The sequence below is a fragment of the Microcaecilia unicolor genome, chromosome 8 (genome assembly GCF_901765095.1).
Source record: "Microcaecilia unicolor chromosome 8, aMicUni1.1, whole genome shotgun sequence".
In the NCBI taxonomy this organism is placed as follows: Eukaryota; Metazoa; Chordata; class Amphibia; order Gymnophiona; family Siphonopidae; genus Microcaecilia; species Microcaecilia unicolor.
The window spans coordinates 183,042,227-183,056,293 of NC_044038.1; the positions used below are offsets into that span (position 1 = coordinate 183,042,227).

A 14,067-nucleotide genomic window follows, 5' to 3' on the forward strand; every position below is an offset into this window, starting at 1 on the left:
ACCAGCACAGGCCATGTTTCAACACAGCTTAGTAAAAGGGCCCCATAGAAACCTAAATTGTCAGCTGAAAATCATCTTAATTTAGGAACTTAAAAGTTATACTGATACATTTAGACCTGCTGCTCATTCACCTAGATTTATGAGCCTTGTGCTCAAAATCGGTGTTTAGCTCCTTTCCCCTTGCCCTAAATCTACCCCTTTTGCCTCCCACTTTTATGATCCGAAATTTAGGCACTCAGCCCTAGTAAAGTTTTCAAGAGCCAATTTAGGTTGAAAACTCAGAAGTTTAGAAACATAATCCTTTGATATTGCCCTTTGTGTTCATTACATAGTCACCAGCCCACATCTGATCCTTTGAAACATATTGCCCCTTCCTAAAACTCTGTTTGCCTCCTCTTCACATTCTTCAAAACTTAGATGTTTTTCTCTACAATACTCTGACACCGCTCCTCTTTGTTATGAATTACACAAAGTCCCAGGTGAGGCAGCAGATAAGTATGAAATCCAGACGGAATGAGAAATTAACTCCTTTGCACCTGATTTCTAATTATGCAGTAAACTATCTTGAGCATCATTTGGAAAGATAAGCAACAAATCCATAGATATATGTCTATTAAACTGCTACATTAATTGTCTCACAAAGCTTAACTTCTGATTATATATAAGATTTGCTCAATAGGGAAGCAACAATCCTGAATCACAGTATGTAATGATATCTTAAGGTGAGATGGGATATTAAAACTTTCCTACCTCTAGCAATTATTGTTAGGGGCAGTTTCCGGCTCTGGATTGCATGGCAAAATCTGGGCGGGATTTCTACGTGGCAAAGATAGAGTATATATACTACTGTGCTCAGGTAAAGGCTGGTGCAGGGAGTTAATCCAATCCACAGCCTGCCCCTCAACACCATAGCCATGAAGTCGGCAGTGTTTCTCGCGTTGGTCACCCTGACCGTCTTCGGCTATGTTGGTAAGTAACCTTTTATTTGAAAGAACTCAAGTTAAGGCTTTCTGTTTTAGAAGCTTTCTTGTCAGTACTTCAGCCTTCATTACACCATTTACAGACATCTAAGGACAGATTGTAAAAGCAGATACAGACTATAATGGTCATGTGATCACTACATTATACTTTCTTATTACAATGCCACTCATGATGCTCAATATTTAGTTATTTATTATTTTATTTATTTACCACCTTGTTGAAGAAATTCACTTAAGGTGGTGTACAGCAAGAATAAGTCAAACATAAGCAATAGACAATTATCACAGCAGTACAAATATTCAATTCAATTCAGATCTTATATACCATTAATATCCCCTATTCAGGGTTCAGTGCAGTTGACACTATGAGTGGGACATTGGTTGAATGCAATGTTATATAATATTAGAGAGTGTGAGAGTAGTAAAGTTGTTGTTTTTTGATAGTCCAAGTATGGCACAGTATGATACATTACAATGTCAACACAGTACACAATACACATTGTAATAGACAGCACAGGGTGTAAGTAAAGATGGAACATATAAATACATAAGATAGAGTAACAGGAGTAAGAAATTAAGGGACTAAAGAGATCAGAAATTTGCTTGAACACTATCTTGGCTACGGTAGGAGTGCATAAGCATGTCCTGCTATAATATGTGCAGTCGGTGTCATTTACTTCTTTTCTTAAAGGCCTGGTTGCTTTCACCTGCTTCCTGAAGTGTAGATAGTGTTATGTTAAGTGCAGCCTTTCAGGTAGTGCATTCCAGAGTGTGGGGGCTACTCTAGAGAAGCTCCCTTGAGGGTATCACATTGTGTGAAGTCCTTTGAAGAGGGTGTAGTTAGGGATATTCCTGGGAGGACCTTAGTGACCTTGAAGGTGTGTAAGGGAGATCCTGTTCTTCAGTACTCTGGCCATTTCCTTTAAGGGACCTTGAGTGGTGTAGCTACAGGTGGGCCTGGGTGGGCCCAGGCCCACCTAGTCTCAGCGCCAATCAGGGTGCCTTGTCTTCTTATGCATCTCTAACCCTGCACAGGCCGACACTACGAAAACGAGGCAACTGATTGGTGCTCAGACTGAGACTAGGTGGATTTACTTCTTGTGTCACATTCACTATGAGCTGCTACCTGAAGAAAGCGCCTCTATACTTTAGTGTTCCAGCCTCCAACAAGCAAGCAGCACACGCCTTCCTACCTGCCTTCTGTACTGCCTGGAGTCAGGCTTCAGGGGACCTCTGCTGCAAGTTTACCACTCCGCCAAGTCAGCTCTGCACTGTAGTTTGCCTCAACTTCCCTAAGGTGGCTGCTGCTGCTCTGTGTGTAAGCTGTTCTAGCTTCTCTCTTCAGTGTCACCTGCCCCTTGCACCTGCCTGGTGAGTTGGTACTCTTGAGCTGTGTTGGTGTGCTGCTTTCTAAAATGTAGCTGGCTGCCTCCCACCCCACCCCATCCGGTGCTGGCTAGAGAAAAGAAGCAGGAGGTCAACAGCATCTCCCTCCCCCCACATCAAGTCTACTCTTCCCGTGGCCTCCTCTCCTCCACACCACACCCATCAGGGCCTCATGGGGGGGGGGGGGGGGGCACTATGGTAGATTTCTGCAGGGAAACGCTGCTGGGATCTGCACTGACCAGGTTTATAAAAAACAAAAACAAACAAACAAAAACAGTTTTTTTTGTTTTTGTTTTTTAAATCTGGGCAGTGCAGAGCCCACCAGCATGACACATAAAACTATTTTGGTTTTTTTCTTTGTGTCATGCTGGTGGGCTCTTGCACTGCCCAGATTTTAAAAAATATGTTTTATAATTCACATTGTTAGACTTCTTGGTGGGAGGTTGGCTCTGCAGTGCCCAGTTTAGAAAAGAAAAAGCTTCTGGATGGAGGAGGAGGATTGGGGAGGGCAGGGCTAATGCCAGCCTATGGGGGAGGGGGCAGGGCAGGGCTGATGGCTGGGTCTACAGGGAAGGATGGGGGGGGGGGGGGTAGGGAAGGAAATGGGCTACCCAAGACAAATTTCAACAGTTTTATTTTATTATTTTTGTTACATTTGTACCCACCATTTTTCCCACTCATGCAGGCTCAATGCAGCAGGCAATGGAGGGTTAAGTGATTTGCCCAGAGTCACAAGGAGCTGCTTGTGCTGGGAATTGAACTCAGTTCCTCAGGACCAAAGTCCACCACCCTAACCACTAGGCCACTCCTCCACTGCCTTTAGTCTGTAACCGGTGAGGGTTTGTCTGTGTTCTTCATTTTACCAAGGTGAGAGATTCTGCTGGCATGTGGTTAGTGTGGGGATCTATACGAATCTGAATTGTCTGGGCTTTTCCAACGGGACATGTATTGCTGTTTTGTATATTCACTGCTCTTTTTAAAGGTATTGCTATTGGTATTTGTATGTTCAGAATTGGTCGTGTTAAGGTTTTGTAGCATAGGCTCTGAACTTTGCAGGATTTAGTGATACTTCACAAAAGGGGGTCTTTTACTAATGAATAGCACGTTTTCTGCTGCAGGGCCCATAGGAGTAAAATGAGTCCTATGAGAAATAACAAGAGCTAATTGTTAGTAAAAGACCTCCAAAGTATCTGGCAGTGAAGGGATTTTGTGTTGCTATTATTGAGGTGCTACCAGAGTTTGAATACATTTTTTTCTATGGAAAGATGTAAGAGGAAACATTCCAGGTATGTTCTGTGTGCTACAGATTTCACAGTAGGTGGGAAAAAAATCTTAATATTGAAAGTATGACACTATCAGGCTTATTTTTGAAAGAGAAGGGCGCACATTGGGACACAAATCGGGAGATGGGCGTCCTTCTCCCAGGTCGCGGCCAAATCGCATAATCGAAAGCCGATTCTGGGTGTCCTCAACTGCTTCCTGTCGCGTGGATGACCAAAAGGTTTCCCGGTGGCATGTCGCAGCGTACCAAAGGCGGGACGGGCTTGGTCCAACAGATGGGCGGTCCTCAGCCGATAATGGGAAAAAAGAAGGGCGTCCCTGACAAGCATTTCGTCGACTTTACTTGGGCCCCTTTTTTTCATGACCATGTCCTCGTAAAAGGTTGCTCGAACTGACCAGATGACCACGGAGGGAGATCAGGGATGAACCTCCCTTACTTCCCCAGTGGTCACCAACCCCTCCCACCCAAAAACAAAATTAAAAACATTTTCCAGCCTCTATGCCAGCCTCAAATGTCATACCTAGCTCCATCACAGCAGTATGCAGGTCCTGGTGCAGATTTTAGTGGGTGCAGTGCACTTCAGGCCGGGCGGACCCAGGCCCATCCCCCACCTGTTACACTTGTGGTGGTAAATAACCTCTATCATATCACCCCTCAGCCTACTCTTCCTCCAAGCTAAAGAGCCCTAGCCACTTTAGCCTTTCCTCATAGGGAAGTCATTCCATCCCCTTTATCATTTTAGTCGCCCTTCTCTTTACCTTTTCTAATTCCACTATATCTTTTTTGAGATGCGGTGACCAGAACTGCACGCAGTATTCAAGGTGTGGTCACACCATGGAGCAATACAATGGCATTATAACATTCTCAGTTTTGTTTTCTATTCCTTTCCTAATAATTCCTAACTTTCTATTTGCTTTCATGGCCGCCGCTGCACAATGAGCAGAGGATTTCAACTTATCAACGATGACACCTAGATCCTTTTCCTGGGCAGCAACTCCTAATATGGAACCTTGCATCATGATGCTATAGTTTGGAATCCTCTTTCCCACATGCATCGCTTTACACTTGCTCACATTAAAAGTCTTCTGCCATTTGGATGCCCAGTCTCCCAGTCTCGTAAGGTCCTCTTGTAATTTTTCACAATCCTCTTGTGATTTAACAATTTGAACAACTTAGTATCATCAAATTTAATTACCTCACTAGTTATTCCCATCTCTAGATCATTTATCAATATGTTAAAAAGCGGTGGTCCCAGTACAGACCCCTGGGAAACCCCACTATCTACTCTTCTCCATTGAGAATACTGACCATTTAACCCTACTCTCTGTTTTCTATCTTTTAACCAGTTTTTAATCCACAATAGGACACTACCTCCTATCCTATGACTCTCCAATTTCCTCTGGAGTCTTTCATGAAGTCCTTTGTCAAAAACCTTTTGAAAATCCAGATATGCAATATCAACCAATCAAAGAACGTATTGCGTTCAAAATCTGCACCCTGGTTCACAAAATAATCTACGGAGAAGCCCCGGGATACATGACAGACCTCATAGACCTACCAACCAGAAACACATTTAGATCAACAAGAACATACCTAAATTTCCATCACCCAAGCTGCAAAGGCCTCAAATACAAATTAAACTATGCGTCCAGCTTCTTCTATATAAGCACACATCTATGGAACGCATTACCAAGCACCTTGAAAACAACATATGACCACCTAAACTTCCGGAAACTACTAAAAACTAACTTGTTTGAAAAGGCATACCCTAATGATCCAACTTAAATGCCTTAACCCTGTGACATAACGAAACCAAAGCTAGAACTGGACATAAACTCTTCCTCCTTATGATTCCCATGTTGTTTTGTCACACATGAACTTTACTCTATCACAACCTCACTATGTATTTGATCAAACCGGTACTGGCGGTCACCTTTATGGTACTATGTAAGCCACATTGAGCCTGCAAATAGGTGGGAAAATGTGGGTTACAAATGTAACAAATAAATAAATAAATATGAGCCCTCCAAAACCCACCAGAAACCCACTGTACCCACATGTAGGTGCCCCCCTTCATCCCTAAGGGTTATGGTAGTGGTGTATAGTTGTGGGGAGTGGGTTTTGGGGGGCTCAGCACCGAAGGTAAGGGAGCTATGCACCTGGGAGCAATTTATGAAGTCCACTGCAGTGCCCCCTAGGGTGCCCGGTTGGCGCCCTGGCATGTAAGGGAGACCAGTGCACTACGAATGCTGGCTCCTCCCATGAGCAAATGCCCTGGATTTGGTCATTTTTGAGATGGGCGTCCTCAGTTTCCATTATTGCCAAAAACCGAGTTCGCCCATCTCTAAGATCGGCGATCTCAACATTTAGGTCGACCATCTCTAAGGTCGACCCAAATGTTGAGATTTGGGCGTCCCCAACCATATTATCGAAATGAAAGATGGGCGCCCATCCTGTTTCGATAATACGGGTTGCCCCGCCCCTTCGCGGTGCCGTTCTCAGAGATGGGCGCCCTTAGAGATGGTCGTCCTCGTTCGATTATGCCCCTCCACGTGGTTTATGCTGATGCGGGACAGCTGTTGGGCAGACAATTTACTTAGAAATCCATCATCAAGTGTATTCTAAATCATTATTAGCAGTACCCCAAGAAACACTACTCATACCTCTATATATACCTCCCGATATTCAGCACTATTTAAACACTCAGCAACGACCAGTGATTGCTTAAATAGCATTTAACTGGCTAACTGCAAATATTCAGAGGGAGATAACCGGTTATCTCCACTGAATATTCACAGTTAGCTCATAGCGGCTAATTGGCTATGTCACTGATACTCAGCGTTTAATAGGACTGTTATTTATGCGGTACTGTCTTTAACTGCTAGGAACTTAACCAGTTAGCAATGAATACTGGCTTAATTGGTTAAGTCCTGGTGGCCATAAATGACACCTGAAATTCAATGCTGATCACTGGATATGGTGTGGCATTGAATTTAGGAGTTCAGCACAGGCAGCAGGCTTTAACTACACTGACCACCACTGGATGAATATCAGCCACAGTGCCCATCCATATTAGCTCTAGGCCCACCCAAAAAGTCAGGGTCTGGCTATGCCACTGCCTTGAAGGTCAAACATAGAGGTCGATACTGAAAATAATTTAGCCAGTGAAACGGCACTTTACCTGCTAGCGAGCAATATTCAGCTCCAGATTGCCAGCTATCCAGCGCTGAATATCACTGGTTAGCAGCTTAGAGATAGCTGGTTATATCGGCCAATATAACCAGCTATCCACCGATTTTCACCACTGAGCCAGCTAAGTTTGGTGGCCATATTTGCCCACCGCAATATATAGAATAACTTTGGCTGGCTCCAACTTAACCGGCTCACACTGAAAATTGACTTGGATGGTTAAATTGAGATCAGCCAAATTTAAAATGAATATTCAATGTCTCTATCCCCTGCCCCCCTTAACTTCTCTGTTTCAGCCTCTTGAAATAAATAAGTCCCGGCCACCTATGCCTACCTTGAATCCCTACAGGCCAGCAGCAGGAGACACGCCTAATTTGACATCTCCTGCTGCCTTGGGGCAAATCCTGCAACAAGATTTGTGACATTCCGTTACATGACATCAGCTTAAACAAGTCTCTGCTGCTGGCAGGTAAAGATCAGCTGTGGGTAATCTCATGGTGCCTTGTTTATCCTAGGAGAATGGGGAGGGTGAAGAACTGAGGAAAGGAGGAAGTTGGAGGAAAGAGATTGGGAAGGGCAAGCCGATTTGAGAAGGGGAAATAGTGTTTGGAGGGAGGAAGGGTGTGAGAAGGAGGAAAGAGCATTAGGAAGAAAGAGCCTGTATAGAGTGAGAGAGTGGGAAGGGGGTAATATCTTCAGGAGGAAGGGGTTTAAAGAAGGTAAAGTGCATCTACAAGGAAAGGATGAGAAGCATGAAGAGCATCCAAGAAAGATTGAAAGGGGGGAAGAGGAAGGGAACAAGTATAAAGATGATGGCAAAAAAAACCATATGGCTTCTCCAGTCTGCTCATGCATACCATCTATAATCCTTTCCTCTCCCTTAGAGATCCTATGCACTTGTAGCAAGCTTGCTTGAATTCAGAAGGTCTTCATCTCCACCACCTCCACTGAGAGGCCATTCCATGTATCTAACCTCCCTTTCTATAAAGTGTTTCCTAGATTACTTCTTGGTCTGCCTCCTTTTACATTCATCCTATGTCCCCTTCTCCCACCTTTCTTCCAAAGTACACATATTGAGATCTTTAAGTCTGTCCCTATATGCTTTATGACAAAGACCACTGACCATTTTAGTAGCAGCCTTCTGGACCATCCTGTTTATATTTTTTTGAAGGTGCAGTCTCCAGAATTTCACACAATACTCAAAATGAGGTCTCACCAGAGTCTTATGCACCCAAGCAGCCTTCTAGCTTTTGTCATTACCTTTTCTACCTGCTTTTACTGCCTTAAGATCATCAGATAAGATCACAACCCCCCCCCCCCCCCCAGTCCTGCTTTTCTTTCATGAACACAAGTACTTTATTCCAAATACTGCACTGTTCCCTCAGGTTTTTGCAGCCCAAATGCATGACCCTACATTTTTTTAACATAAATCTTAGCTGCCAAATTCTGGATCATTCTTCAAGCTTTGCTAGGTCCCTCCTCATGTTATCTACCCTATTTTAGATTTTGGTATCATCCGCAAAGAGGCAAACCTTATCAGACAGTCATTCAGCAATATTATTTATAATAATGATAAAATCGACCCAGGAACTGATCCTTGTGGAACCCTACATTACCAGTAGGGTTCCACAAAGATCAGTTCTTGGGCTGATTCTTTTTAACATTATAAGTAATATTGCTGAAGGGCTGTCTGGTAAGGTTTGCCTCTTTGCAGATTACTACCACAAAGAGGCATTTATTTCTACCCTCTGTCACTTTCCATTCCACCAGAGGATGAGTATAAGTGCAAAGGGGGAAAAAGTGTCTTGAAATGATTATTTAATATTGGAAAAAAAAAGATTGGATTTGATAGTACTTTAAAATTCTTAATCCTGTAAAAATGTCTGCCCAGTACTGGTTATATTAACATTTCTAAAGTGTAGTATATGTGTCATTTGTATTGTGCTTACGTGTTAGTTATATCTGTGTTATTTGAATGTTCTAATGCATGTTTATTAAGAAGTTTCAAGGGGCTCATTTTCAAAGCACTTACACTTACAAAGTTCCATAGGTTATTACGGGGCTTATTTTCGAAAGAGAAAAACCTCTAAAAAGTTGCATAAAGCACCATTTGGACTTTTTTTTTTCCTCAAAACATCCAAATCGGTATTTTGGAAACCTGTTTTCCAAATGTTTATCTCTGCATTTCATCTCCAATGTGTCCAAATTACAAGGAGGAGTGCCGGGGGCATTGTGGAGGCGGGATTGGGGCTTGCCTAACACTTGGACATTTTACAGCCATAACGGATCAAAACAAAAAAGTTCAGGGTGAAAGTCTAAATGTTTTGGGATAGACCTATTTTAAGAACGAATAAGACACAAAAAGGTACCCTAAATGACCACAGGAGAGAATCAAAAATGATCCCCCTTGCTCCCCCAGTGGTCACTGACACCCCCACCCCCCAAAAATGTGCAAAAAATATATTACTCACCAGCCTCTATGACACTCTCAGATGTTAAAGTCAGGTCTATGAGAGCAGCATGCAAGTCACTGGTGGAGTGGTCAGTGCAGTGCACTGTGGGGGGCTCAGGACCTTGTCTCTCTCTCTCTACCTGTCACACTTGTGGTGGAAACTGTGACCCCTCCAAACTCACCAAACCTGTACTGTACCTACATATAGGTGCCCCCTTTACCCATAAGGGCTATTGTAGTGGTGTACAGCAGGGGACAGTGGGTTTTGGGTGGGTTTTCGAGGGCTCAGCAGACAAGATAAAGGAGAAATGGTGAGATGTGTACCTGGGAGCATTTATAGGAAATCCATAGCAGTGCCCCCTTTGGTGCCCCATTACTCTCCTGGGATGTCTGGAGGCCCCTCCTACATTCCAATGGCTTGATTCTGTACTTTTTGCACTCGTATATTTTTTTTCTTAAAAATGGCCAAAAAAAAATATTCAAAGCACAAAACCTTGCTCCAAACAATATTTTTTAAAAAAATGTTTTGTTCTTTCAAAAAATGGGCTTATTTCCTAGTCAGATTTTGGATGTTTCACTCAAAATGCCCCTCTACGAGGCTTTGTAAGTTTACTTTGAAAATACACCTCATAGTATCATATCTGTTATTTGAATGTTCTAATTTGTTGCTATTGAGGTGTTTCATTTGTACTGTGCTAACATCATCAGTACCAGATCTGCGTTGTATGAATGTTCTTATGTCGTATCATTTGAGCCCTGTTGATATTTATCATATTTCTGGTGTATCATTATTCTACTGTGCTGTTAAATGTGTATATTTCTGACATTGGACTCGATACTCAAACAATTTAAATGGCCAGGACATGGCCATTTAAATCACCGGTCCAGGCCTAACCAGGCCTTTTCAGTGGTTATGTACAGATATTAGGTACTTAACCAGCTAAGATAAACTGCTTAAAAACCAGTCCTATCTTTATGCATTTCTTCATAGCCAGTTAAGTGCTGAAAATTACACTTAACTGGCTACGTTTCCACTGGTTCCAAGTGCCTGAAAATTCAATGCCAGAGCCCTGACATCACCCAGCATTGAATTTCTGGGTATAACACCAGCAGTGGTCAGTAAAACACCGATCACAGCTAGCAATTATTAGGAAAGGGATGGTGAATAAGACTGAAAATACTATAATGCCTCTGTATTGCTCCAACTTGAGTACTGTGTTCAGTTCCAGCTGTCATATCTTGAAAAAGATAAAGCGGAATTAAAAAAGGTTCAAAGAAGAGTGACCAAAATGATAAAGGGGATGGAACTCCTCTCATATGAGGAAATACTAAAGAGGTTAGGGCTCTTCAGCTTGTAAAAGAGACGGATGAGGGGAGATATGATTGAGGTCTACAAAATCCTGAGTGGTGTAGAACAAGTAGAAATCGATTTTTTACTCATTCCAAAAGTACAAAGACTAGGGGACACTCGAGGAAGTTATATGGAAATACTTTTAAAACAAATAGGAGGAAATATTTTTTCACTCAACAAATAATTAAGCTCTGGAACTCTTTGCCGGAGGATTTGGTAACAGCAGTTAGTGCATCTGGGTATAAAAAAGGGTTGGCCAAATTCCTGTAGGAAAAGTCCATAGTTTGCTATTGAGACAGACTTGGGAAGCAACTGCTTGCCCTGGAATTTGTAGTATAAAGTGATGCCACAATTTGGGTTTCTGCCAGGTATTTGTGACCTGGATTGGCCACTGTTGGAAACAGGATACTGGGCTAGATGGACCATTGGTCTGACCCAGTGTGGCATGTTCTTATGGCTGAATCATGTTAGTCCTATTATTAGAATTAGAATTTGCCTGTCCCCAAGTTTACATCTTTGATTGTATTTATGCATATGTTTGATCATTTCACTATTATTATGCTTTTAACAAAATCATACGTTTTATATCAAGCTGCACCTGCTGTGCACCATGTCAGGTGAATCTCTTCATAAAGGCAGTAAATAAAGCCCCCCAATAAATATATAAATACATCTTGTAGCCCCCTCAAACAGCTGGGTTTTCACAGGGCAAGGGGCGAGAAGAGAGAATTGTGTCTGGAGGAAGGAAGCAAGAAGATAGGAATTGTGTCTGGATATAAAGAGGAAAGAGCCTTTAGAGATGGAGGGAGATCATGAGAAGGAGGGATTGTGTCTGGAGGAAGGGGTGGAGACATGGTCTCAAGGATTTGTAGAAGCTGAAAAATGAGCAAGCAGATCAGTATATTATCCAAAATATTTTATTGAAGATACAGTATGTAAGACAGTTGTCTGACACAGGACGTGTTTCGCCCACAAAAGGTCTGTGTCAGAGGCTATAATAAACAAACATATTAAATTATAGACTTAAACATTATAAAAACAAATCAATGATATTTAATATTACAAATTACAAATTAAACCAAACATAAAATATGTAAAACAGACATGAATTATAAAATGTACATGTAAAACAGACATGAAGTGTTAACAATGAGAGTCACTTTCAATTAAAAAAATGGATAAAAACTTATAAAATATTTATAAATATATAATTATAATAGTCAAATGAATTAGACAATAACATCGGAAAATATAACATATATATATATATATATATATATATATATATATATATATATATATATATATATATATTACCAGCAAAGAAAGGGCACAAGTGCAAACATATAAAAATGACTATCAAACATCTTTTCAAAATATTGTATATTAAAATTGTCAATTGATCAAATGATAAAATGATAAAAGGAAAGAACACATACCTAGTCTGTATCTCTACGAATAAGAACAACTAAAAAAACAGAACAAATATATATGAAAATATAAATATATAAATATTTTTGTACCACTAGATAAACTAAAAAATGAAAAATGTGAAAAAATACTAATATGAAAAAATAATATAATAATTAAAATGATGATAAAAAATATAAAAAATGAAAAATAAAAAAATAAAATATGAATGATGTAAAAATTAATAATTGAAGAATGCATGAATAAATGGTGAATTAAAATAATAACCAAACAACAAAATAAAAAAGCAAAACATTATTAATAAAAAATATAAATGAAGATATAATTAGTGTGTAATACTTACTTGCAAATTGCATATCAGGACAAGGAAAAAGGAAATGCAAAAAAACCCAGCACAAACAGCGTGTCCCTAAATGTAAATCGTCAAATATAAGCTTCCAAACCACTAATATAAATTGCGGTGCTACCCCCTTACAGTTTATTGTCATTAAATGCATATTTATGAGATAACATAAATTTGCACTGATACCTCAAACTCCTTTGCTGTATAATTCTAATTCGAATATCAGGGACCTGATTGGTAGCGCTATAGAAATGATTTGTAGTAGTAGTAGTAGTGGTATCATACTTACTTAAAATCAGTATTTAATCAAGTATGCATCAAAGCTAACATAAATCACTGATCTTGTAAAGATATATTCTCATTACTGACAGCATTTGAACAAGATATCAAACATTTATAAGATAATATTTTTATAACACCATCTTCTTCTGATTGCTATTATATAAAACACCATTGTTAAGTTTGCAAGTTGCTAATGTCAATGTCTTAAAAAATGATATATGGTCTTAAAAAAGGTTTACTTACTGTTGTGTTTCCAAATCACCAGCAAGTAGTCCGCTATCAAAGCTGGAAAAACCGTTTGAAGTAAAAGGACTTCCTTTTATACCTCAGAAATTCATGTCTGTTTTACATGTACATTTTATAATTCATGTCTGTTTTACATATTTTATGTTTGGTTTAATTTGTAATTTTTAATATTAAATATCATTGATTTGTTTTTATAATGTTTAGATTCTATAATTTAATGCGTTTGTTTATTATAGCCCCTGACGCAGTCCTTTTGTGGGATAAACACGGCCTGTTTCGGGCAACTGTCTTATATACGGTATCTTCAATAAAATATTTTAGATAATATACTGATCTGCTTGCTCATTTTCCACGTTGGATTTCGCAGATCGTTTGCCTTGCTATTTTCTGGGACCCTCTTTGTAGAAGCTAATAAAGGATTGAGAGAGTGCGTAAATGGACAGGGGACCTGTAGAAGCCAAAGTAACAAACTGTGGAAATGGAAATGAAAAGGAAGTGAACATGAAAGTGGGGGGGGGGGGGGGGGGGATGACAGAAAGCTGGATAGAGGTAACAGAAAAAAGGGGTTAGATGCCAGGAGGGCTTCAGGAAAGAAGAAGGAGCTGGTGAAGGAAAGAGAGTCAGAGGAAAATATATGATGGTGAGTACACAGGATGCCAACAGGAGATAAGGAGTAGGTGATGGGGGTGGGAAGAAGAAGCTGAGAAAAAAGGACAGGGGTCAGTGGGAGACTGAGAACTGGAGCAGAGAATGAAGGATAAACCCTAACTGAGTCTAAGGATCGATAGCAATCCTTTAGTAGGTGTATTGGTGCTCTGGGCTTGGGGTGGTCTAGGGAGGGTTGTTGCAGTTTTAGTCCTGGGAATTAGTACAGTTATAATGAGTTGACTCTATAGGTCCTCTGTGTCTTTCATGTTATTTTGGAAAGTAGCTGGTGGCAGAAAGATTGTTTTACTGTTCCTGAATTGACAACACAATGTGTATGGTGAGTTTTAAGGGGAAATATTGTAGCACCATAACTAGAAGCGGGTGTTACAAAACTGGAGGTGCAGGTTTCATATTGAGGTTTAGGAGCAAACAGCAAAAAGGCCTAGGGGAGGTGAGGTGGTCAAGAATACCTGATAG

At 40.6% G+C, this 14,067-nt stretch overlaps 1 protein-coding gene across 1 annotated transcript in view; it reads left to right on the top strand.

Moving 5' to 3' along the window:
* The first annotated feature begins 880 nt into the window (after positions 1-880).
* The window catches only part of LOC115476861 (uncharacterized PE-PGRS family protein PE_PGRS54-like), a 75,755-nt gene continuing 62,568 nt past the window's right edge, over positions 881-14,067 (top strand). The window contains exon 1 of the mRNA XM_030213435.1: positions 881-969. Within this exon, the coding sequence (XP_030069295.1) occupies positions 915-969 (55 nt within the window). The 5' untranslated portion in view covers positions 881-914. The remainder of the gene's footprint in view (positions 970-14,067) is intronic.